At 46.5% G+C, this 24,364-nt stretch overlaps 1 protein-coding gene across 1 annotated transcript in view; it reads left to right on the forward strand.

Annotated features, from left to right (window-relative positions):
- LOC144141201 (mediator of RNA polymerase II transcription subunit 27-like) overlaps positions 1 to 24,364 on the forward strand; it is a 74,217-nt gene that overhangs the window by 25,918 nt on the left and 23,935 nt on the right. The window contains exons 3-6 of the mRNA XM_077672769.1: positions 1,192 to 1,319; positions 5,790 to 5,883; positions 15,701 to 15,808; positions 24,123 to 24,164. Coding sequence (XP_077528895.1) covers positions 1,192 to 1,319; positions 5,790 to 5,883; positions 15,701 to 15,808; positions 24,123 to 24,164 — 372 coding nt within the window. The remainder of the gene's footprint in view (positions 1 to 1,191; positions 1,320 to 5,789; positions 5,884 to 15,700; positions 15,809 to 24,122; positions 24,165 to 24,364) is intronic.

Here is a 24,364-nt window from a genome sequence, read left to right on the forward strand (position 1 = left end):
AGTACTGATGCGTTCTGCTGTTCGTACTGCGCACAGCATGCTTTGGTTTAGCTGCACAGCACTATGGGGCTTGGGGTTGTCTCATACGACACTGGCCGATTGACGCAAGCAACGGTGTCTTACGTGACCCCATTTGTCGAGCGAGCACTGTTTCAGGGAACGAATATTTTCTCCCAGAACAAGAACAAGCCAGGTTTAAATGCGGGCAAAAACAAACCAAACGCTTGCCACGGTATGGTGGCGCCATCTAGGTTACGGAACGTAAAGAAACGCGGGAACAAACCAACACCGCTGTACAGGGTGGAGACAACCTTTGAACGGTCCCGTGCCGCCGCAATTGGGCCAACGGGTTCAACGCGTTATTCTTTTCGTTTCCCACGAGACCTAGCAACGCGAAACAGACAATATGATTCAAACTTCTTCAGTAAACCGCGTTGCGGCGATAATTTTAGCGCGGTTTTGACACAATGACTTGCTTCGGCGGCGAGCGAGCAACCGAACATGGCGGCGCCAGCGTTACGTGTCTCTACCCTGTACGGCGGATGCGTGAATGAAGGTACTCTAGGCTGCAGAGCGGTCGGTTCCCGTGATGTCACTTGGGACCACGAAAATGCACGATTGAGCGGGAAAATCAAAATTTTAACCTAAATTGTTTAATTTCTCAGTGAATAAAGCACCGTTTGTATCCGGACAAGCGCTGGGGGCACTATAAAACACGAAATCTTTCGAATAAAACCAACTTGCATTTTCTCTTCATGGCTCCTTTAAGAGGACGAAAAGAAAAGCTAAGAAATAGATAAATTTTAGGCTGAAGTGTGTTATAGAGGGCAGCGCTAGTTGATGATTCTTCCTTTATATCCAGTTTGGCATGCAGTCGGAGAAGTTTGACTAAAATGTGCTTTTTCTCATTCTGGATTAATTATTAATAGACAAACTTTAAAATACGGGAACTGCTTCTCTTTTCACTCCCCTGCTGGCTTTTGGCAGGTAAATTAGTTTGCAGTGGCCCCTTCCCATGATGTACCATAATGATACTGTCCTGATTTGCAAAGATCAGGCACACGTGTTTAACCAGCATGAAGCTGTGGTGTACGGTAACATTTCTGGTAGGCTTCATGTTATGTTCTCACTATCCACCAGTCTTGATTGTGCACCTTCTCACTGTGATCTTCCGTGCGTTTCTTTGTGCAGGTCCATGAGCATACTAGCCACGCTTCAGCCATTCTAAATCAGAACGGGCTGAAAAGGTCCAACAGCTCCCAGTTTTCGGCAAAGCGGCTGCGAAGACCACACAGTAATGGCCACAACTTTTCACCACAGTAAGTAAAGATCCCAGAGTGGCGTAAAATTATCCATAGCCTCGGGCACGCATTGTGGCCCAGGTTTAGCTTGTGTGGAAAACGTCCAGGGAGGCAAGGGAGGAGGCCGTCGTCGGAGAAAAGCACATATATTTACATTATTTACAGAGAAACGTCTATAAAGCGCCCATCTTGTCGCCGTGCCTGGTCGTCTTCTTCATCTCTGGGTCTGTTGTGCGCGCTGCTTGCATCGCCCTCATCGTCGTCGAAAGTTCCAACATCTTCCCGGCCCACAAGGGTTCGTACGAGCGGTGGTGGTGTCCATTCATGTCCAGCCAATGTCTGAGTTTCTTTTTTTTTTTTTTCTTATTTTCGGCCTCCTCTTTCGTCTAGACTTCGCCTTTCTTCTGACTTTTGATCTGTGTTTTTTCATGATAACTACGTCAGGTAACGAGTCAAAAGCATAACATTTCTTGTAGTTCAGAGTTGACGTGTTGTCTTTGTACCCGATGCACCAGTTGAAAGCGTAAACGCTTACAACTTTTCCAGTGTGAACCGCCTCAGTACCACATTCTTCTGGCTTCTTCGATTTGTGAACACATCTAGTAGCCTTCTTAATCATCGTTGTCATGATGCCGGCAGCAGCATTTTTACCTGAGCTCTTCCCTGGAGAAGGGTATGTGCGGTCTTTCCCGGCGTCTCTCGAGCCGAAGTGAAGGTGACCGGTCGTCCAACGGGCCTCGATTTTACGAAGCGCGCATTCACTCATGTCGCCGCCACAACTCTCCAAAATACGGGCAAGCTTGTCTCGTAATGACCAATCGTAATTGTCCGATGAAGGTTTCCTGACTTTCCCGCGGTGTCCAAAGTGTTCTCTCTTGTAAAATTCTTTCTGCACACCGTCTGCAGAAGATCGCATTGCTGCATGCCGACATGCAAATGAGGTTTCGAGCGCTTCAGTCGTGGGTTCCTCGACGATGACACCTGCCGAATCCAGCTCCTCGTCCCGGCTGTTTTGTTCTGATGCAGCTGGATCTGGCATAGATGGCGTAAGCTCCCCAGGGTCTCTGTTCTGTTCCTCATGTGGTGCTTCCGGAATCTTGCCGTTTGGAGGCCTGAGCGAAATATGCACAGTTTCCTGGCATTCCTCAAGCGCTGTCTCAGTCGAGCTGTTATTCATAGAGGCACTTGTCGTCGGGGCTGGTGATGTAGCCAAGCTTGAAGGGTTGGAGGGTTGACAACGGACTATCGGAATTCCCATCGAGGTCGCTGAAGTATTTTGGTTCTTGTGGGTTCCGGTCACTTCCTCGGGTTCATTTCTGTCGCTGGTAGGACTAAGTGCATGTTTTGATAGGTGTAGCCTTCTTTCTTCTTTTATGAGGTAGGGGTCCTCAGGGGTAAGTTCCTTTTGTCCGCAAAGTCTTGGTTTGAGGTAGCGAATGATTCTGTGTGCTTCTTTAACGGACTCTAAAGCTTCATGGTGTTGGCCGTCAATTGTGGTTCCGCAAGCAAGGGCATTCAGCTTCTCACTGATAGCAGCAAGTCGGTCGGCACTGTGCTGGATCCTCGCCATCAAAACAGCGGCCTCAACGTCTTTTGGTTCCTCAAGAGTGGGCGTCAATTCGGCGATAAGCTTTCTATGGAATTCGAGAAGGCTATTCTGGGCAATCCGGAGCCGGTTCCGCTGTCTCGGCGCCTCCTCCTGGCTTCGGGGTGAGCATGGCGGTCGAAGAATTGAATTCCGCTGCATGGCTCACCTCGTCGTGTCGCTTAACGTCCCGGGTTTCGGCACCATGTGGAAAACGTCCTGGGAGGCAAGGGAGGAGGCTGTCGTCGGAGAAAAGCACATATATTTACATTATTTACAGAGAACCGTCTATAAAGCGCCCATCTTGTCGCCGCGCCTGGTCGTCTTCTTCATCTCTGGGTCTGTTGCGCGCGCTGCTTGCATCGTCCTCATCGTCTTTGAAAGTTCCAACAGCTTGGGCACTTGTGTGCGGGTTTCGGAGTGTTCTGAAGCGTAAAAGCTGGGGTGCTGGCAACCTGCTCCCTTCCAGGTTGATGCAGAGACTCAACCACCACGCTGTCATGCTGTCATGCACAACTGTCATAGTCACCCCAGAGCTTCTGCTCGGGGTTCCTTGACTCCTCTCACATTGCCTTCTCTTTCTTCGTGGCTTGTCCTGACTGGCTTAAACTTCTGCCGTTTTTGTTTTCATTGGTTTGCCTTTACTTCTCGTGCAAACTGTATTGGCCCAACTTCAGTGTTCTGGTGTGTCGTTGTTTGATCGGCCTGTTCTTTAATATTTTTTTTGTCCTTTTATTTGTAGCCAGTCTCTCCCTTCTGCTTCTTTCTTGCCTTTTATTTACCGGTGTTGTTTTATTCTTGTCTTTTTTTTCAAGCATACATCGCTTTTAACTGGTGACGAAGTGTTGATGAGGTTGGCATTTCTTGGTACATTTGCTGAGAAAACAGTGCGAAGGGTGAAGGTTGTGGGAGCTTGTGCAGAGCCCAAAGAAATGACCTGCAGCTGGCAAACTGCCATCTCATATTTTGACAGATAATACACAGGTGTGCATGAGTGCGCGGCTGTAAAATAGGACGGCCTTAAAAACAAACAAAAGTGCAAAAGGTGGGCTGCGCTGAGTCACCAAGTGTTTTGTGCTGGCCTTAGCACTTCAGCACACTTGGTGCCATCTGGTGGGGCTCACTACATAAATCCCACCAGATGCAGTGTGTATAAACGTAGTGTGTATGCTTATTTGTGTTTATTTATCGTAAAGTTCCGAGCGAACGCCCACCCCCCTTTAGGGGTGAAATGTTCAATTTACTAAAAGACCCCAAAGAACGCCCACCCCCTAAAATCGGTGGCTTCAGCGCCGATGAGTGAGCAAAATTTACGCAAATCATTTATTCATGTGTTGATGTGGTCACTTATTTGTCCTTCCCGCTTTTGAGCCGAAAGTTCACCCATCTGGTATTTTTGCTTGATATCTCTGCAGTTTTGGTTGATGGTACGGCCACGTTTTTCTAATTTTTCACACCTGACCCGAAAGATCGCCCATTCCTTATTTTTCGTTTGATATCTCCGTACTTTGGGTGGGCGTTCTTTCAGAACTTTACGGTAGGCATGTATAGTTGCTTCTCTTCCTGCCGCTGGCGCTGTCAGGTGCTAGGGACCCAGTCAGGCGACTATTACAGTGGCCGTTTGCCTCAGCACCTTGGCAATTTATGATGGTCAAAAGTTCTATAAATAAGTAAAACAAAAACTACACCATCGTGGGAATTATGGGGAAAGTACAGACTTCCGTTAGCTTCAGCAGTGGCTTGTATTGTAACGTTTGCATGAGTGGGAAAACATGTAAAGGGCAGGGAAAGTGCCAGAAAATTGTTTATGTACATAGATAAAAAAATAAGAACTCTGTAGCAATAAGAAAATGCCATATTGCGCATATCCTTCCTTTTTCTCTCTCTTTTCTTGACAGGAGAACAGTGTGTAACATTTTTCGCCCCGATTCTGACGGACCAAGCCAGCTACAAAGAGCTGATAATTTTGGCTATAGCCTAGAAAAACACATTTTAATCATTTTATCGTTATTTAAAAAGGATACATTATCAGAATGGTCCATAAAAGTTATTTATATATGCGAGAAAATATCCGCACCGCGGTAAACTTAGGCTAATCTAAGCTAATTGACATGCAGTTCGTAATGGCAAACAAACTGTGCATCAGTTGGCTTACATGCAGTTTTTCTGCTATTACAAGTTTCATGTTGGTTAGCTTAGGTTTACCATTGTTTAGCCCATTTATGCAGCTTGTTACACACAGTGTACCTCAGTTTGGAAATTTTTTGCAAATTGAAATTTGTAGCTGTTGCGATTGTATTTCTAAGATTCTTCTGTATAGCAGCTTGAGAATAAAACAGCCTCCACAGGTACTTTGACTGGCCCAGAGTGATGCTTAGATACAACTGGTCTTTCTGTAAAGTTGAATTCTGGCTGTTCTCCTGCACAGAGCTGATGAAGTTTCATTGAAAGGTTCTTCGTTAGCTGCATTGGCCAAAACAACAATTGACTGCAAATTAACATTGCAAGAGAAATGCATGTGTGCATGAAAAGCGTGTCATTTAACGCGGTGTATATTAATATTTGCATTTCATGGCAGTGCAACACACTTATCAGGTTGTATACCTTCGTTATTTTCGTAATTTTATTTGTTTTTGCTATAATGGTGGCTTTTGTGCCATCGCTTGGAGCTTGTTATGAACTGTTGACACTGGCTGTGACAGGAAAAAAAAAAAGTAGCGTCCCTTAATGGTTGCTTGTAACCTTCAAGAACTTCGATTCAATTGATACAGGCACGTACCACACTTGTGCTCAGTGCTTAGACGTGCTACACAAATGCATTGTATGCTTTTTGGTAGTATACAAATGCTTCCAAGTGGACCATGGCAGCTCGTGGGTGTTAAATTTCTGCTTTTGGTTCACAGGAACGTGGATGCCTTCATCAGTGGTGTGCAGAGGCAGTTTGTTGATATGTCCATTGAAATCCTGAGACCATGTGGAAACTCTGCTGTGCTCAAGGTATGCTGCTTGGGTCGCTATAGTAGTTATTGTTCATGCCTTTCCCAGTGTGCTTCAGAACCACAACCGTGCTAATTAGAAACCTGTTTTTAACCAACATTTACTGCAGCAATATTACTTGTCCTCTCGAACTTTAGTCTATTCTTGCTCCAGCTGAGCAACTGGTCGAAAATATTTATCTGATTCTCATGGTTTATTTTTTGGATGAAACGCTTTGATGAATTAGTTGGTATATAACCAACTGCTAACTAACAGGCTTGGTATTATGTTTTTCTGCTTCTTTCAGTCTTGCTGTCTTGAGGCAGTGAGTGAAGACCAGGTAGCAGGAGTGCATAGTACATTCAGCCCGGGCAGAGCGGCAAAATTATGCCAGGCAGAATGTCTCACATCATGGGAAGGAAGATAGAAATACCGAATGCTTTTGAGTAATTCTTTGAGTTTCGTTTGTGTTGTGATTGATAACTTCACAGGAGTGCTGCAATTGGAAACAGAAAGAGGGTGGTGAAGTACTACTGCAGGACAGGGCAAGTAGAAACTGAATGTTGATTGATTGATTGTAGGGTTTAACGCGCTGACGCAACGCAGGCGATGAGGCACGCTGTAGTGGAGGGCTCCGGATTTATTTTGACCACCTCGGGATCTTTAACGTGCGCCGAAATCTCGTACACACAAGCGTTTTTGCTTTTCACCTCCATCAGAAAAGCGGCCGCCGCAGCTGGGAATCAAACCGGCGACCTCGTGCTCAGCAGCACAATGCCTTAGCCACAGAAACTGAAAGTATGGCTGAATGAAGGAAGCTTTTGAAAAAGTATATACAAGCACGTGGTTGTATGGAGCAAGTGTATAGTATTTACTCGATTCTCAGCACCCCTTTTCCCACAATTGCGATGCCCAAAGTCGGGGGTGGAGCTTAGCTTCGAAAAATCTAAAATGCCCCCTTCCTCCCCCCTCCCCCATTTTATTATTTATTATTATTTTTTTTTCCCACCAGCGTATCTCGACAAGGCGGACACGAGGAATGTTTCATTAGGCCAACCATACCGCGGCAAAACTGGGCGTTACTCACGCACACTCACGCGGAAAAATATATTTTTCCTCACACACTCACTCACACTCGTGCTGACCAGTCGCCCTGTCCACCCGTACTCACTCACACTCAGGATCACTACGCAACCTCCACCACTCGCATCCACTCGCGCTCACGCTCACCACTCGCCGTGACCACTCGCACTCATTTGCGCTCCCGCTCATTGCTCGCCGTCACGACTCGCACTCACTCATGCTCACGCTTGCCACTTGCCATCACCACTCGCACTCACTCACTCACGCTGACCATTCACCGCCACAGCTCGCACTCACTCGCGCTCGCACTCACCACTCGTCGTCTCCCCTCGCACGCAAGTGTGTGCAGCAGACAGCATCAGAAGGCCATCCAAATCGTATTCCTAAGTCAACACGCCACCAGAAAGCTAATTCTACGGTGCCCCATAGCAGGAGCTCAGTGACGACATATTTCCCGAGCTAAAAGCAATCCCGCCATTAACAACCATCACAGCGAGTGGCTCCTGTGACGAATAGCCAACAGCCAGTACAAGCGCAACAGTGGTGCTCACCGCGGTAAGCCCCGCAAATGGCGCGAGTAGCGTGAGTGCACTCGCGAGGGGTGAGCGGGGCTTTCCGTGAGTTGCTCTTGCACTCGCGAGTGGTGAGTGGGGCTCGCCACAAGTGGCGCTCGCACTCGTGAGTGGTGAGCGGGGCTCACTGTGCGTGGGACTCGCACTTACTCGCACTCCGACTCGCCAGTTTAAAACGATGGCGAGGCTCACTCACCACTCACTCATGGCTGGTGAGGGGGGGGGGGGGGGGGAGTGAGTGCACTCAAAGTGTGCCTGCCGACCTATGAGGCCAACGTTCAAAACAAAAATACCTTGGTACATACAGCCTAGATCTGATGTTCAGTCACTCTCACTACCACTCGAGTCAGTTGCAGCGCTTTAGCCACAGCTTTCAGTGCCCCACAGAAGGCCGTCTTCGGTTCTGTTGATGTGATTTGTTTTCGAACACTTGTTAAATGGTTTGGCCACAATGTCAACTTGGATGATCTCACTCCCTGAGCTGTCAACCAAGATTTCTTGTATCCTTGCAGCGGCTTCGGCCATCCGGACTGCTGTGAGTTGCTGCTGTGGGGAGGAGCTGACGAGTACAGTTTCCCAATGTTCTGTTGTCTTCATATTGTACTTTTTAAGTGTATCGAAATCTGCATCACTATATCTGTACTTGACATTTTTTTCTCACCCATGAAGAAATTCTGAACAGACATGGGAGCATTGTTTAATCATATGCTCAACTTTGAAGTTAGCAGTTTGCAGTCGAAATTTTGGTGATACGGCCAGCATTTTTGGGAGTGAACAGACTGAGTTCAAAACTGTCATTTTTCTCACACTAATTTCCTCGGTAAAGCGGGATGTACACGACGGAGAAACCCTCTCACGGAGGCGGACGGATATGTGACGTCAACAGCACGTGACCGGATTATCCGGCCTGGCGGCACATCCACACGTGCGGAGCTACGCGGAGTGACTAGCAGACGACAGCGCCGAGGAACGGGTTCCATTCCCCGCCGAGGGCCACCGCCGTCGAGCGAAAACATGCGGAGGCATTTTCTTTTGCGGAGCCACCGCGGGCTATCCCCACCGAGGGGCGGAGCCTAAAACCGGTCACGTGAGCAGGTTCCGCGGGCCAAAAAGAGAGGGTTTCTCCGTCGTGTGAATCCCGCTTAAGGGACGACACACTACTGAGTCTGCGTGGTGGTTCATGTGTCGTCGTAAAACCAGTGCTTTTTCCGCAACACCTCATTAAATATGATAGCAGACTAGGTTTCCACTTTTTCTTTTTTTCTCTTCGGTCACTACCGTATTTACACGATTGTAAGTCGACTCAAATGTACCCCAAAATTGCATCTCTCAAAAAAAAAAAAATGCGAGCGCCGTCTAGAAAATTGTATCACAAAGCGTAGCCTTCGCGATTTGCTGCCGGCGGCAGATCGCGGAGGCCACGCACAAAGAGAAGCTCTTCCGTCAACCCACACGGCGGCTCTAGCATCAATGATTGATGCTCCCGCAAGAGCCGTGCGCTCGTGGTATGCGCGGTAGATGTTAAGAAAGAAAAGCTTTTCTATAAGCACCCGGAATAACCATGCGCTGTGGGTTGAGCGGGAAGAACGCATTCGCTGCGAGATGACAACCACCGAAGCAACCGGCAGCGGCCACTGCCGTGCGATACCAAAACAAACAACATTGCGGCTGACGGAAGCGGCCGCGCGCAATTTACTTTTGAGCGACTAACCTCTCACCATCGCATTCGGAAGTATACTGAACATTGTGATATGATATGGGCTACGTTAGCGCCGCGCATTGAATCAAGGGATTCGCTAATACTCATTTTGTTTATTAGAGACGAATAAAACGCTTCTTGACGCATTTTTGCACGCGATTCGTGCACGTCGGCGTTGCGCAGGCGACTTTTTCACGCCCGCGGCGACGATTCTGAGCGCGCGGCACCTTCTACTGCTTTTAAGTTCTACCAGTTCCACCTCAGTAAAACGCGTGCCAAGCGCGGCAGCGGGAGGAGCCTGACGACGCGCGCTCTTCATGGTGGAAGTTTGATAGCACTCGGGACAGCCGGCTGGCGCTGCCGGAGCTGTTTAGGCTTACCACGGTTACGGATATTTGATTGGCGCTTTGCGTAGCGGTGCGGATAATGCTTTATAGTGCCGTTTTCGACCACATTATCAGCTCCTTTCCTGCACAAACGTCTTCGTTTGTGCCTTCAGTGATATCTTAGAGAGCGGTTAGGAGCGGTCGCTGGAGCTACGTGCATCTCTTCGCGGATGGTGCCGCCATGTTGCCGCCGCCGATTGCGTAGCGCGCAGCATGCGGGTGGTATTCGCGGCAGCATCAGTGCGGCGCATTTTCGCGAGCAGAAGACGCCCCATGCGGTTCACAGTTTAGACCATCATTATGGGAACGAGGGTGCAAAGCTGTCCCCACCTCGGAGCACCCCCGATTTCTCGTTTCTCTTGCCGTTACTAGCAGTAGACGGTTCGACTTCGATTCTAAGTCGACCCCCCAACATTGGATTGTAAAATTTGAAAAAAGGGTTGACCTGCAATCGTAAAAATACGGTACTAAACGCCACTGTTAGTCAATCGAACCCGCGTCTATGCCCCGTGAACTTCACCCCGGCAAAGTGCCGGTTCGAAGTTACGCCTCTTTTCGTCCGTTCAGTGGTAGGCTTAGACGCGGCGTTGAAGGGTGCGGCGGGCCTACAGCGGAAGGGCGCTATGAAACTTTCGAAATACTTTTTTCATGTACAAAGGCTCTGCAGTATGGGCAGTATGGGCGCGTGATGCAACGACGACACTGGACATAAAGGCATGATTGTGATTTGAGCGGAGTACACCCAGAACGCTTCACTGTGTGGTGTAGCGCTTACGTGCTCTCGCTATAGCAGAAAGCTTACATTAAATATCTTCCAGCCAAATTCGATTAAGCAATTACTTTTATGCCCACTGAGCCCTAAAGAAACCGATTTCTCCACATCGCAGTTGTCTAATGAACACAGGTGAAACAAAGATGACCACGTTCAAAGAGCAATTTATTGCCACCAGCACTCGATGTTCAAGCCGTAGTGAAGAAGTCCGTAAGCAGTGCTTGGCGTTTCTTGACCATGGTGGGCTTTACATGACACTTGTATGCTGACAGCGCTAACAAGGCTTGCTTTTAAACATTCACGTGCGCCTGCATGCCTCCGCAGAACGTTGATGGCATCCATCACTTCAATGGCCGTCGGTTTCACCGACACTTCCTCAGGCTCTTGTTGGGAACACTTTTCTTCCCCTTGGAGTGCTCATGCTCCTTACAAGACTCACCTAATGATGCACGAACAAAACATTAATGTGGTTATCAGCGAGCACTACCTAGAGTAGCAGCAGCACTGTGAGCACGGACGCCTAGAAAAAACTTTAGGTAGGCTTCGGCAGCCTAAGCATAGAGGGCACTGGCGTAGGCAATGACGAAGACGTCAAAATGGAGGTGCACTATTAAACCGTCCATGACCGCGAGCGGTTTGAGCAGCTTCTTTCATCGCTTTTAATTGTTGTCAACCGTAGATTTCACCGCTTTTCTTTCATTTTAGCCTTCTAAGAATTAATGCGAGTACTGAATGTTTTCAATGTAGGCTCTGAGAGGCAAAATAAAACATGCCTCGACCGGAATTTCGTTCTTCCTTTTTGCCGTGACTTTGTTAAATCGGAAGCGCCTCACGAAATTACTTCGTAAAATCGAAAAAAAATACATGCATGTGGCAAAATTTTGATAGAAAACAAAATTCGTTATACAGTCGAGTCCACTTATAACAATATTGAGGTGCCATAAAAATATCATTGTTATAACCGGTTATTGTTATAAGCGGGTTATGCCGAAAATAACAAAGAAAACGTGACAAACAAGCGCAAAAACGCGCACAAAAACGCGCGCAACGATGTCTGCGCATGCGGGGACAGGAGGATCGAGGCGACAGTGACCACAGAACAGGAACTGTGACAACAGGCAAGGAAAACGACGCTGGTAAGCACCAGACTCGGAACACGTGCAAACGGCGGAGCTGGAGACGTGGCCAAATTAGCGAAGAATAGGGGAGGTCGGCACAGTGCACACAGCGCTGCTGCTGCGGCGGCTTAGGTGCCCCGGTGCTTTTTCTACAGGCGGCGCACCCTCAGAATGGACTGCCCCACTGCCCGTAGAGGCGCCCATCCGGTCCTCCTCCCCCTCCTCCGCGTCGCCGCGGCAGGCGAAAGCAGCGGTGGCATGCGAGCCTCTTCGGTGCGCACTCGCCGCGTGCGAGGCCAAGTGCGCTATCACCTGGCCGCCACGCGTATGCTCTCATGCCCTTTTGCGCAATAGGCAGGGTTGGGGTGGCATTGTCGCAGCGTTTTTGCATTTTTGTTTCGTTAAGGGTTGGTTCCAGTGCCCACATTTAATTGTTATAACCGATATTGCATCATGACAGCATTGTTATAAGCGGTTTATTTTGCCATAGAATACAATGAAAAGCTGACGGTGCCGCGGCTGTCCATTGTTATATCCGATATATTGTTAAAACCGGTATTGTTATAAGTGGACTCGACTGTATCGTGAATTTCGTTATATCGAGGTTCAACTGTAGTCATTATTTTTATGGGCAACTTGCAATGCAGTTTGCCTGCCCATAAAAATACAAAAAAAGAATGGAAGGCAGTTTACCGTCTCGCTGGTCGTGTTACTATCTGCAAAAATTGCTTCTGTTCATAATGAAACTCTCCGTTGCTGAGTTTGACAAGGCTACGGGTGGTGAACGAAGTGTGTGGCATATAGATTGTCTGGCCAGCAGGAGTGGCAGTGAAGTCATCATTTGGTTCATTAAAAAGACTGCTTTGTACCGATGACAGTGATACCAATTTCGTCGCAAACTTCAAAGAAATAATCCAGACATAAAAGAAAACATGCAGCAATGGTGACTCCTCAACCACGTTTTGACGATTTTTTATGACGTCACAGAACCTTGTTTATGCACTTCTTGACCACCGACCTAAGCTGCGGCTGGTTTATGGTGCGGTGGTTTATGAAGTGGGTGTGAGCGCCATCACGTGGTATTTTTCATATTTTGCGGGGCTTCTTTATCAGTCAGAATAAATGAATTTAGTACCCAATTAGTTTGTCGCTAAAAATACCGCATTTCCCTTGTGCCTCATGGGTAGATGTCCCTCATGTAGATGTCCCTCGTGGGTACCTTCAAGTGCCTTTGGCACTTTAATTATGAGGACAGTACTTGTCTATGGAGATAATTAATTACAATTAATTAATTAAATCTTATTAACTCATAAATTACTGGCCACTACTCCACTGTACTGGACACGTTATTCACTAGGTATTCTTCGAGCAACGTCATTGCTCTTTTTAAAAATCTTGGTGCATGATAGCTGGACACCCTGTATGTTACCAGGCATGCAACATTTGCAGAGCAACCCTAAATGGGCATAAAGTATGGCCAGACTTCAGGCTAAACAGTATTCAGTAATAATGAACGCCACCACTCAACTCTTCATCAATTTACATGCGACGTAACAGAAAAAATAACAAGCAAGACGGTTCTGCAGTAGTGCCATCTCGAACAGAAGGTGTGGAAACTACCATGTGCTAGTTGGCTAGTGGCGTGAGGTGTAAAACTGACATTTGGTTTTGGGTTCCCCAGTTTTTTGTGGTACGGTTCTCGCACTCTTGCGACTTGCTGTTGCAGCATATTCACCAGTGGCTTGCACTTTCGTTGCCTGTGCTTGTACACCGAAGCAGAACACATACCTAGCCAAAATGAAAATTGCAGCAGTGGTGACCAGCTGTGGTGTTTAACGCTTTCATGACCGCAGGCAAATTGTCTGATTTTTAGGGGTTCAAGAAAACATTTTCTTTCTGCTAAAAAAATTGGTTAAGCACTAGTTACAGCAAGACAAAATGCAGATTATTTAATGGCCTTTCCAATAATGCCAGTTTTTAAAATTTTTTCATACATCGACCAGATTTAGGGGAAATCCCCAAGGTGGAGTAAGTTTCTATGAAGGAAAGTTTGACATAATTGTGAGAAAAAATATCAAAATAAAAATTTTTGTCAAGTTGTCGAAGAAAATGATAGAAAAAGGAGTTGTGTATAACAAACCACCGGTAGTAGAAAAAAATTAGAATATACATTTTGTAGGGAAACATCTCAAAAACATGCCCTAGAAAAAACGTCGACTTGCGCGGAACTGTTCGTCAGATATAAAAAAAAAATGTTAGCACGCGTGGTACTCCTGCCATGCGGTGAAGCCCTGCTTCCATTTCAAAATGTGCGATTTCGGGTGGTTCCGTGGAAGAAATCTGGCGGTTTGACATTATCAGAGGCACCAATTTGCCTCCACGTAACATAAAAACATCTTTTCAATGACTGACTTTGCATTTGCGGTCAGCACAGTATTTGGGACAAGCACGCGATGCGGAGAAACATCCATGAAGTTGAAAACGGAACTCCGTGGTTGATGCTTGTTGACGTTCACTGTCAGTTATCTCTCAAAACATAAAGTTGCGCTTTATTATCATCTTCTGACTCGCAGTTGTAGCCTTGCTTGCAGGAATAAGGTGTGGTGCCCTAGAATCGTGCCCTGCAAACTTTGGCCGAGTAGCTGTTGCGCGATAAAAAAAGATCAGCACTACGAGCCTCCTCCAATGCAGCGCCACCTAACATTTTTGAAATGAAACAGTACAAAACTCATTGAAGACTCCATCCGAATAGACAGTTCAACTAGAAGCAACACCAGGCCCCCAAAGATGCCCTCGTTTGGAAACGAAACTGGCAGGAAAACAGCTGGCGGTGTGTAAGGCTGTTTTGAAGCGCTCTCCTCGTCGGAACAGATATCTGGCGACTGGATGTTATCTTTTGACTTGCATCGGAAGTTCTTATCGCAGAAATTGGGTTAGGGTTGGGTGAAACCAGGAGCGGCTCGCTTTTTTTTTGAGGATCAGTCGCGAACGCTCCAGGCGCCATGGCAGGTAGGCTTGAAGTTGGGTAACTGCGTAGTAGCGCCAAATATGAATTTTGCGATGTAGAAACAAAACCGAAACTGTTGTAAACTGTTCGCGAATGGTCCTGTGGTAAGTAGAACTACAACATAACTTAGAACAACGTGCGCAAAGGCAATAAAACTGCCCAAAATCATAAAGTAGCTTTGCAACCAGGCACTGCTTGACATTTTCAGCCGATTTCTGGGAATATTACTATCAGAGTGCAGACCTGGCAATTGAAAATTGTTTGCTGATTCACCATTCATGCCCTGATGACAAAACCTAAACGTTGCTGCAGAGTAATCATGAGTTGCATGCATTCTTCGTTGGTAGCAGTGACGCGCGATGACCACGCCCCTCTTCCACACCCAGGTGATGCAAACGCTTGTCAAAAATCACGTTTTTGTTGCAAAAATGAAAACATAACTGATTTTGAAAGGGCATCTTCTGAGCTAACTCCAAATAGCTTTACTTGTTCCAGCAATGGCTGGAATGCTATGAAAAAGGGCTCCGAAGGTATCATTCAAATTGAGCGATTTTGAATAGGTGCAGTCACGAAAGAGTTAAGCAGAAACAATCTGTTTGGTAATGCTTGCAAGCTGTAGTCCGGGTGTTTGAAGGCGAGTTGTAAGCCTCGTTCCTGGTTAGAAAAACGAGCTCTGCAAGAGTTCTAAGACAAAATATGTTTGCTTTGTATTTGTGATTGCTTATCTCAGGAGAAAATGACTGCTTACTAGGTTTCTCAATCCTCTTTTGGCTTCACAGCTTGTGATGTCATCAGCCATAGCGCAGAAAAATGTATGGGCAACAACTGCTGCTGCCAAAATTTCTATAGTATTTACATTCTCGGCTTATTTATAGTATCTGGCTTTAAAGCCCAACTTGTTTTTATGTGTTAGTGTTTAGTGTCCTTGTAAACATTTTCTTAAAAGAGAGGCAGGGGTTGTAAGAGGAGAGGCACTGCTCAACGTTGCGTTGTGTTCAAAGTCACACTAGTTGCACAGCTGCTTCAGACTGCTCCTGCGTATCACTAGCCCTTTTCAAAACTGTTTTGGTGTTCAACATTGTGACCAAGAATTTATGCTGGTTGTCTTTGGAGTAGCCGAGTGCAACCTGCATTTGTTACGGTGATGTGTGTGTGTAATAATATTTCTTTTTTTTCTTTTGCCGTTTGTGGGCCAATGCAGATCACCCTCAGCCGAACCCTAAGGGCCCTGGTGTGCCTCCGTGGCCTGATCATTGAATGGGTGTTGGTGAAAGCTTTCAATGAAGACTTCTATACAGATGACGATCAGGTATGTTGCCAAGGGCCACAGATGGCTAACTTCATTTCATTTCATTTCATTTTTATTTCCTTAAGGACCCCACTGGGGGGTATTACATAAGGGGTGGATACACAGGAAAAGAAAACATTTGAACACATTAATTTTCGCAGCACAGGTGATTTGTAACATTTGCAATGAAGGATGATGGGCAGGTGGTTGAAACAATGGAGCAGGGAAGGTCGTTCCAATCCTTGACAGCGCGGGGAAAAAAAGAAGCGGAAAAAGTGACAGTTCTGTTGCGATAACGGGACACTTGAAGTGGATGGCTTGTGCGGTGGGAAAAGTATGTCGGGGGGAGGATGTAAGGAGCTGCATTGAGGGAAGAATGAAAAAATTTATGAAAGAGCTAACTCCAAAGTGAGCACTTTGCAGGCATAAAGAATTTGATGCAAAAGCACAGCGCTACCACAATCAGGACCACAATAAGGCAAGAGTGTGAAGTTGGGCTTGCCGGTGATGCATTCTTGTAGGCTAAATGCGAGGCAGACACAAGACGAGACAAGAGGCGGGACGAGGACGAACGCTTGTCCTCGTCCCATCTCTTGTCTCGTCCTGTGTCTGCCTTGCGCTTAGCCTACAAGAACGATAAGGCACTTCTTCGGAAGCACAAGGGGAGCGTGAAGTGTGAACGATACGTGGCTAGGCCACCCTAACACGTTGCAGAAGGAAAGCACGCTCTACTGTTGCGGGGCACAAGCCTGCGCTGTCCCATATGGACTAAAAAAGAACAAAACTGTTTTGGCACTCTTTGCCCCAGTTGGCCTTGTGCCATTAAAGGGGGGACACCGAAGTGATTTGTAAACATTGCGGGATTGGCAAATTGTAGTCCGGAGTTCATAGGCCATGTTTCAACCACTCTGAGTGTGTTTACGCGAACTTATATAGTAGAAAAATCAATTCGAAGATGCTGTCCTCCTCTCTGCCTCCTCGCCCATTTTCTGTGGTGTTTTCGTGTGATGTCAGGAGGAAATGGCTTGGCCTGACTGCGCTACTGCGCGGCTCGCCGACCTTCCCACAGAGTCAGTCGGCCCAGCGTTTAGTCCGCCGGCCGCTGACAAGTCGTCGCAATTTGTTTGTTCAGTTGAAACTAAGCCACGACACATTTGTGAACGGAAGAATGTGCCCTTCTTTACTTTGTTAGTTTGTACACTGTATCAAGCTCCGAGTCCGGGTCGCTCCACGCAAGCGCTGCACAAGTGCACATGCGACGCTTCGCCGACTGGTACGCTAGTAGGAAAATCTAAGGCCACTTGAAGGCGGTAGAAGAGTCAACGAAGTCAATATAGGTACTAAGGAAATAAAATCAACTGAAACCTTTACCGTATAGCGCAAAACTAGGCAGCAGGAAGCACTTTTTTGCGCTGGGTGAACAAGCACAGCGGTCAGCAGCATGACCAAACATCTGCGAACGCTTTTCTGTCTAAGAAATGCAATTGCTAGACGTGAGATATTGTGGGAATTTGGGGGACGCTTACTGCACGAGTGCTACACAACAAATAGTCACCTAAGCTGCTTGAAGTGCTAAAACTAAATAAAAGTGTAAACTGGTTATACATTATATACCTTATATTTCTATTTCCAGCAGCGCTGGCTCGTGGCCGAATGGTCTGGAGTGCTAGACGTTATTTTGCAAGTCGCAAGTTCAAATCCCCGAGGGTACATTCTTTTTCTTTTCTTTTTTTGTTTTTGTAAGTTGAATTTTTTTCGTTTTTAGCTGATGTTTTTTATACTGAGTTCACCATTTTTGGGCCGTAACGTTCACTGCTCCTCGAGCGAGTTCGGAGAACACGCGCAGAGTGACACTGACGCGCTAGCGAGTTCTCGTTGGCGGGCTGTTGCCATGAGCGCCGGCTGCCTGCGGGCAGTGGGCACAGGCCAGAATCAGCAGACCCTTGGCCTGGTGCGAACACGCTTTTTACGATACAGGCATGAGTGAGGAAAGCTCCAAATAAGGGGGAAAAGCGCATGGCATTTGAGCGTCTGCGGTGACGCGGAGGGCGTTCATCCACTACGTAGGCTTCGGCTAGTGATTGCTACGATTCCAAGCCATCCTGGGAAGCTTGTCTTAGGCATTTTACAGCCGACAGCATGGTAGAAACGTGGTATGACGATTATTGAGATATCGAGAATGCCCATCTAGTGATAACGTCGGATGTCAAGCATGTTGCTTTACATAACCGAAACCGAAACTTGTTTGAATGCTAATCTTGGACATCGTCCAATCACGTTGCAGCTCCTCCCAACGTCACAGCCTTTAGTTGGTACGGCCGCCGCAGACCGCACATGGTAGTTTTTCTTCTTTTGGGCTTTATTAAATAATAACCGACTTATCAAGATGAAAAGTGTGTTAATTTGAGCCAGTCTACGCAGTGCAAGCAAAAACGGGAGCTTGACAAATTCACTTCAGTGTCCCTTTAACATCCAACCATCATAAAAAATGCAATAAGCAAACGCAAACTGCATTAAAAAAAGCCAGAACCTCTTTTCATTTAAACTTAACGGAGGCGCTATCAAAAACGCCACAAAAGTGGCGGCGATTGCTTTACTGGAAGCTGCCATAACATGTAAACATCCAGTCGCAGAATTCGAAATGGTGGCCAGAGTAGACTGTGAGGGCATGAGTAGAAGATCTTATCGACGCAATTGCAAATTACTCCGTGCTACAGAATAAAATTTATGGTCTCTGCAAGGCGCGGTCGTTGAAAGCGCGATTTGGATGAAACTTGCCAAGCAGACGGTGTAGCAGCAGTGCGTTAGCGTGCGCTGACATCTCGCTTTCGCAGAGCCGGGCATATGTATTCGGAAAACCCACTCGACTATTCGAAAAAAAATTCCCCGCATTTCCCCGAGGGGAAGAATGTGAAAGTGCGAATGCACGAGTTGAATTTGCGCGGTTCGGTAATGTTCGCGAAAGAGAGATCACACACACACACACAACTACAAAGAAAGAAAGATGCATTTATTCACAGACACCTATTTGTGTTGTCGTTGTACTTGATTGCTAGAGCGGATCTCAGCTTTGAAATTTCGTGTCAGTACTCCTTTAAGCGGGTGCATTAGCCCTTCTCACGCCCGATTCCTGGCCAATCCCCCACGTGGGTATGTGCCATGTCAGCGGCCAGGCAGCGCGCGCCCATCTCCCCCCGTTGCTAGGGAAGACGAGGAGCGCGCGCACCCGCAGCTGTTGCTATGCGGACTACGGCGGCGGACGATTCAGGCTCGCTTAAGAAGTGCATTCGCACTTAAAATAATTGTAGATATTTGATTCGCGAATCGAATCATTCGCAGAGGTAGCATTCGATTCGTATTCAAGTATTCCCACACACCTACTTTGTAGGGAAGATGAGCTTTTTGCTGAATGTAAAAAAATAATTCTAGCCATGTGACAGGGCAGTTGCTTCATTTATGATCCCATTGTGAACATGCAGGGAACTAAAAGTATGGCTCTATTAACCTTCGCAGTCCGGAACTTTTACCCACTTTGAGGCCGTTCCAGTCTGCAGCAATCATGCCAGTTTCTTGTACTGCAAAGAAAAACGCGAACTGTGCAAGAAAAACTCACAGGATATTTACTTTTTCTCTCTCATTCTGCTTGCAACTCTTTTACCAATATTTGAGCAGCATGTGAAACGGCTCGAAGCATTCTCCTGGGTGCAGGCCAGGGTTGTTACTGCAGGTTTGGCAGATTTCCTCCCGCTTCCTTTTGATTTTTTGTCGCTACAAACAGCACAAGAAACATTTTGTATCTTGTAGTCTCTTTGGGCAGACAATATGGTAATAGGGTTTTTCAAGAGGTTGAAATTTTCAGTGCAGTTGGCCTTTAATGGCGTGTTGAAGTTGCAGGGTACAGGCATGGTGGAGGGGCCAACTAGCCAACAAACAGTGCCACCGAGTGATTTCTCAAAATGGCATCACAACACTGTAGGTGGAGCCCATCTGCACCTTAAGTGCCTCCCACCGTTTTTCTGGCACTTGCGAGCACATATGTATGCGTAGGGTAAATGGTGCCCAGCTGCCATATTCTATCGTCACCAATGGTTGGCACCAGAAGATGACTGTTGTGACAACAATTGTAAGGGGGGGGGGGGGGGGAATTCGTGGAGAAACAAAAATTATACAGGGGAAAAAAATCTAATCTTTGAAGTCCTGTGGGGGGGGACATTATGCGAGTAAATATGCTAATGTGAATGGTGGTCTGTAAAACATGTTTCTTAGAAGAACTATATGAACTGGTATCTGGACTGAGGCCCATCAAGAAGGTTAATAATAAGGCCTGCACCCTTCCTTGCTGCCGCTTGTGTGTGTCATCACGGGCCATCACCTGCATTGCTTTTCATCGCTAAGCATGCTAAACAGCACTCTTTGTTCCCTTGGAGACACGCACCATTATTCCCACATATATGCCTTTACTCCCCCAAGAACGCGTAAAGGAAGTTCGCTTGTCCGCTGAACCAAATTGGTTGATCAACGGTTGCAGTGGAGTGCAAAAATATTTATTAAATGGCTCGTGGCTGCGTGGTGGGCGGATTACAAGTTAAAGAGGAAATTAAGGGGAAAAGGAGAAATGAGAAAAGGTTGCTTTTTACATGCAGCACACCTGTAAATAAAAACAGAAAATTGAAGAAAACCGAAGCTCCGTCTATATTCGAGAACATGTCGGGTCTATCCGGCTCAGCCCTGTACGTAGTTAAGGGGGGACACTGGTCTTAAAACAATTTCTTTTAATTTTCAAGCAACCTTTGTGAAACTTGTCAGTCTTGCTGCTTTTCTCCCACTGATTTCAGATATGCCATTATTTTCTCAGTAGGTCAATTAGTTCCCAAGATAATTAGCACTAATTAGCCATTTTTAGTCAAGCAATAGACAAAACAGTGTTGGTCATAAAACTGTAATCTTTATATTTTCCAATACTATGAACCCTGGTGAGTGCAATAATCGAAGCAGTTTTTTGATGCATCGCTTGGAACTAATTTTACAGCTCGTTAAACTTTGGTGTTTGAAATGGGCACTCAAAATGGCTCCTTGCCACTGGTGCTACCAAAGTTTAATGAGCTGTAAAATTAGTTCCAAGTGATGCATCAAAAAACTGCTTCGATTATTGCACTCACCAGGGTTCATAGTATTGGAAAATATAAAGATTACAGTTTTATGACCAACACTGTTTTGTCTATTGCTTGACTAAAAATGGCTAATTAGTGTTAATTATCTTGGGAACTAATTGACCTACTGAGAAAATAATGGCATATCTGAAATCAATGGGAGAAAAGCAGCAAGGCTGACAAGTTTCACAAAGGTTGCTTGAAAATTAAAAGAGGCTGTTTTAAGACCAGTGTCCCCCCTTAACCACTGCTAATGTCTCTTTGGGTGTAGGACAGATGGCTTGGCACTTGTATGCTTCTGCATGAAGCCTGCAATGCTGGTGAACTGAATGGCAAAACTCCGAGATGTTGCTAGCTGGATTACTGAATCCACTGGTGGAGTGCAGATGAATCAGATGACCGCTGGTGTGGTGTTGTCTGCTTTGTTCCCCCATATCGGAGCACACATGTGTGACTCTATGGGTGCTGTGATTGCGAAACTGCTTGGAAGTTTGCTTCCACACGCTGCCTGTGCCCTGGTGGGGTAAACTACAGAAGTTCTGAACAAGCGCACAAACATATGCATCGCATGTGGAACTGCCACCCTCCAACGCTGCAAAACACTGCCGGCAGGCAGTCTATTTTCTGACACAACACCGGCTGACTGGTGCAGTGGAACCCCGATAATACGTCTTTCAAGGGAACGTGCAGAAGAGTCGTATGATCAGGGTATGATAATCCGATGCGACAAGTGAGCTAAAAACTCATTTAAACTACGATATTTCACGATTTCTCACGTAATTTGTGAGCCTTTAGCTAAAATACTGAGTTTCTAAAAAAAAAAAAAAAGAAACTCGTATTTTGTGCCTTTATATCAGCGCTCGGCTGCCAGACATGGGTCGCTCGCCACACGACCCCCATGCCATCCGGCGCTAGCCTTCCAGGGCTGTGCATCGTGCACGTGAGATAAGCTGGAAAGGCCGATGTGGCCGAGCAATTTTAGAGGGGAAAAGGTGAGAGTGTGAAACTGTCAAGGCCAGGCGAAACAAACGATAGTACGAGGCAGTGATGGAAAAAAAAGCGGGAAACAAAGGTACGGAGTAACAACGTGGCTTCAAAAGACATTGATAAGCAGAGAGCAGATAGACAGAAAGCGTCGTGAAAAGAAGAAACGTGGATTGAGCGGGCAAGGAAAGCGGGTGTTCGGTCATCGCTGTGGGGTTGCGTCATATGTGTTTTCATGTTTCTTGGCTCGGTGGGAGCTTCAAATTCGCAGTCTGCCGGCCATGTGGACATTGACTTCTCGCGGTTGGCACATTGGCATTCTGCTGCCGCATAGGGCCGTCGCTTAACTCTGCCTCCAGTGCCCTCCTGCTTGCTTGTGTCTGTTCAGCAAGTGGTCTGGCCCACCTTCGCACCTTTGCACCTCAAGCAGCGTTAAACGGAGGTTGAAAATAAAGAAAAGCCACGGTGAGGTGGCAAAGCAGTGTAAAAGGTGGGAAAAACGCCGTTTTATACCCGCCAGGGTCTATCGTATGGAGCAGACCGCGTGCCCTTGAGCGTTGTATAATCAGGGTTTTTAATGCATTGTTTCTGTGGGGACTTTGCCGAGACCGTGGTAATACGTCGTAAGAAGTGGGTCGTCGTGAGACCAGGGGACGTAGCGTCAGGGTTCCACGGTATAACTGACACCACTACTTCCAGGACCCTACTTGTGGAATCATACCCAATGTCTTATGAAATGATTACTGTGAACCGTAACAATATATGACACAGACAGGTAAACTGTTGCTCAGCGATTGCGGGGCAGCATCACTGCACTATCTGGAAGGCTGACAATGACCAAGTGACTTTTGGCATGGCCACTTGCATGAAGGAAAGCTCAGTTCCAATTCCTGTTCGATTTCAGCATTTGGATGCTACGTGCAGTCAGCATATGAACTCCCCATTTTAAATGCCTTAGTACATCACTGCTGACGTCACAAAACATGCAATCCAGCAGTAGATTTGAAAATTCAGCTTTAATTGTAAAATTTTTTAGGGGATAAAGCATCATTTGCTGCCGGAGAATTGCTAAGAGTACTATAGGATACCAAATCTTTTTAACAATATAAAGTTTTATGTTCTCTTCATGGCCCCTTTAAAGTTTCGATACAACTGTGAAAGATGTCACAGTGGGTGCAATAAACGGGAAAGGGATGGTGGGTACTGTCAAACCCAAATATAACAAACTCGAATTATGCTTTATAGCGAACACTCAAAGTTCTTGTGCCATTATGCATGCAAAATGGGTTTTTTATGACAAACTAAACATTGTATATATTCAACTCTGAGCACGCGCAATCGGTCACCAAACGCCCGCCAACGCGCTTCTACGCCAGCTGCGCCTAGCCTCCGGACAGCCATGCTGCTGCCCGCACTTCCATGAAACACAGCAGCGGGAGCAGTCCATGCCTTTTACCAGCTTCGCTTTGCAGCAGTCTGTTCGGCAGCTGCGTGCCATGTGATCAAGTACGCGGGAGCTGCTCCGGACCTATCGCGCTTTAGAAAAGAGAAAAAAAAAAGGTGGCCAGGACTGCTGTGCTGCCCTTCCGACTGCACCACTCTGACCGTACCTTTGTTGCCCACGTTTCTGTGCACTTGCATTGTTGCACTTCATAGGAAGATGACGACAGAGCAATGGCAAGCCTTGCCTCTTTGCGACAATTTCGAGATAATTCGCCGTGTCGAGCGTGGTGAAGAAAAGTCGGTTGTGGCAGCACATTTCAAGATTCCAAGGAGCACACTAAGTACAATCTTCAAAAAACAAGTAGGCCATCAGAGGCAATGCAACGGAACACCCAAATGCTGACAGCCGTCACGTGTGCAAGCCAGCTGTTTCTTTCGTTATCGCGTTTTCAATGAACTGTTCACATTGTTTATAACAACTTTGATACTGAAATTCATTCTAAACGGGTTTGATTATTTCGAACTACTTCGTATAGCGCACAAATCACTTTGAATTGCGCTGTTCGTTAGAACCGGTTATGACTGTACTTGGTCTGGTTGTTTCTTGTAAAAGGGATGGCTTTGTTTTTTTTTTCCCCTCTCTCATCACACAGTTGAACTGTATTGAATCAGAATCTTGTTGAGCTTGTGTTTTTTGCTATTTTGGTTTAATTGTGTTTTCTTGTGGTGCCAATGTGTATATTTCTTTGTGTTTGCAGCTTGACATGTGGTCGAAGTCGCGTTACCAAGTGTTTCAAAAGGTGAGCCACTTTGTTGCTGAATGCGATGCTCTGTCATTCTGCATCAAAAGTGAGATTGAGCTCACTGTCAGCTTTTGTGCTTATTTGCAGAAATTCAATATCTGAGAGGCACATGCGACAAGCAAACTGACCATGCATAGCCTGTCTTGGCTGGATCAGTGTTCTGTACATTAGTAGTATTGTATCTTTCAGTGTTTGGT

Source organism: Haemaphysalis longicornis, unplaced genomic scaffold, assembly GCF_048455015.1.
Source record: "Haemaphysalis longicornis isolate Haplotype H1 unplaced genomic scaffold, Haemaphysalis longicornis Haplotype H1 scaffold_1, whole genome shotgun sequence".
Taxonomy (NCBI): domain Eukaryota; kingdom Metazoa; phylum Arthropoda; class Arachnida; order Ixodida; family Ixodidae; genus Haemaphysalis; species Haemaphysalis longicornis.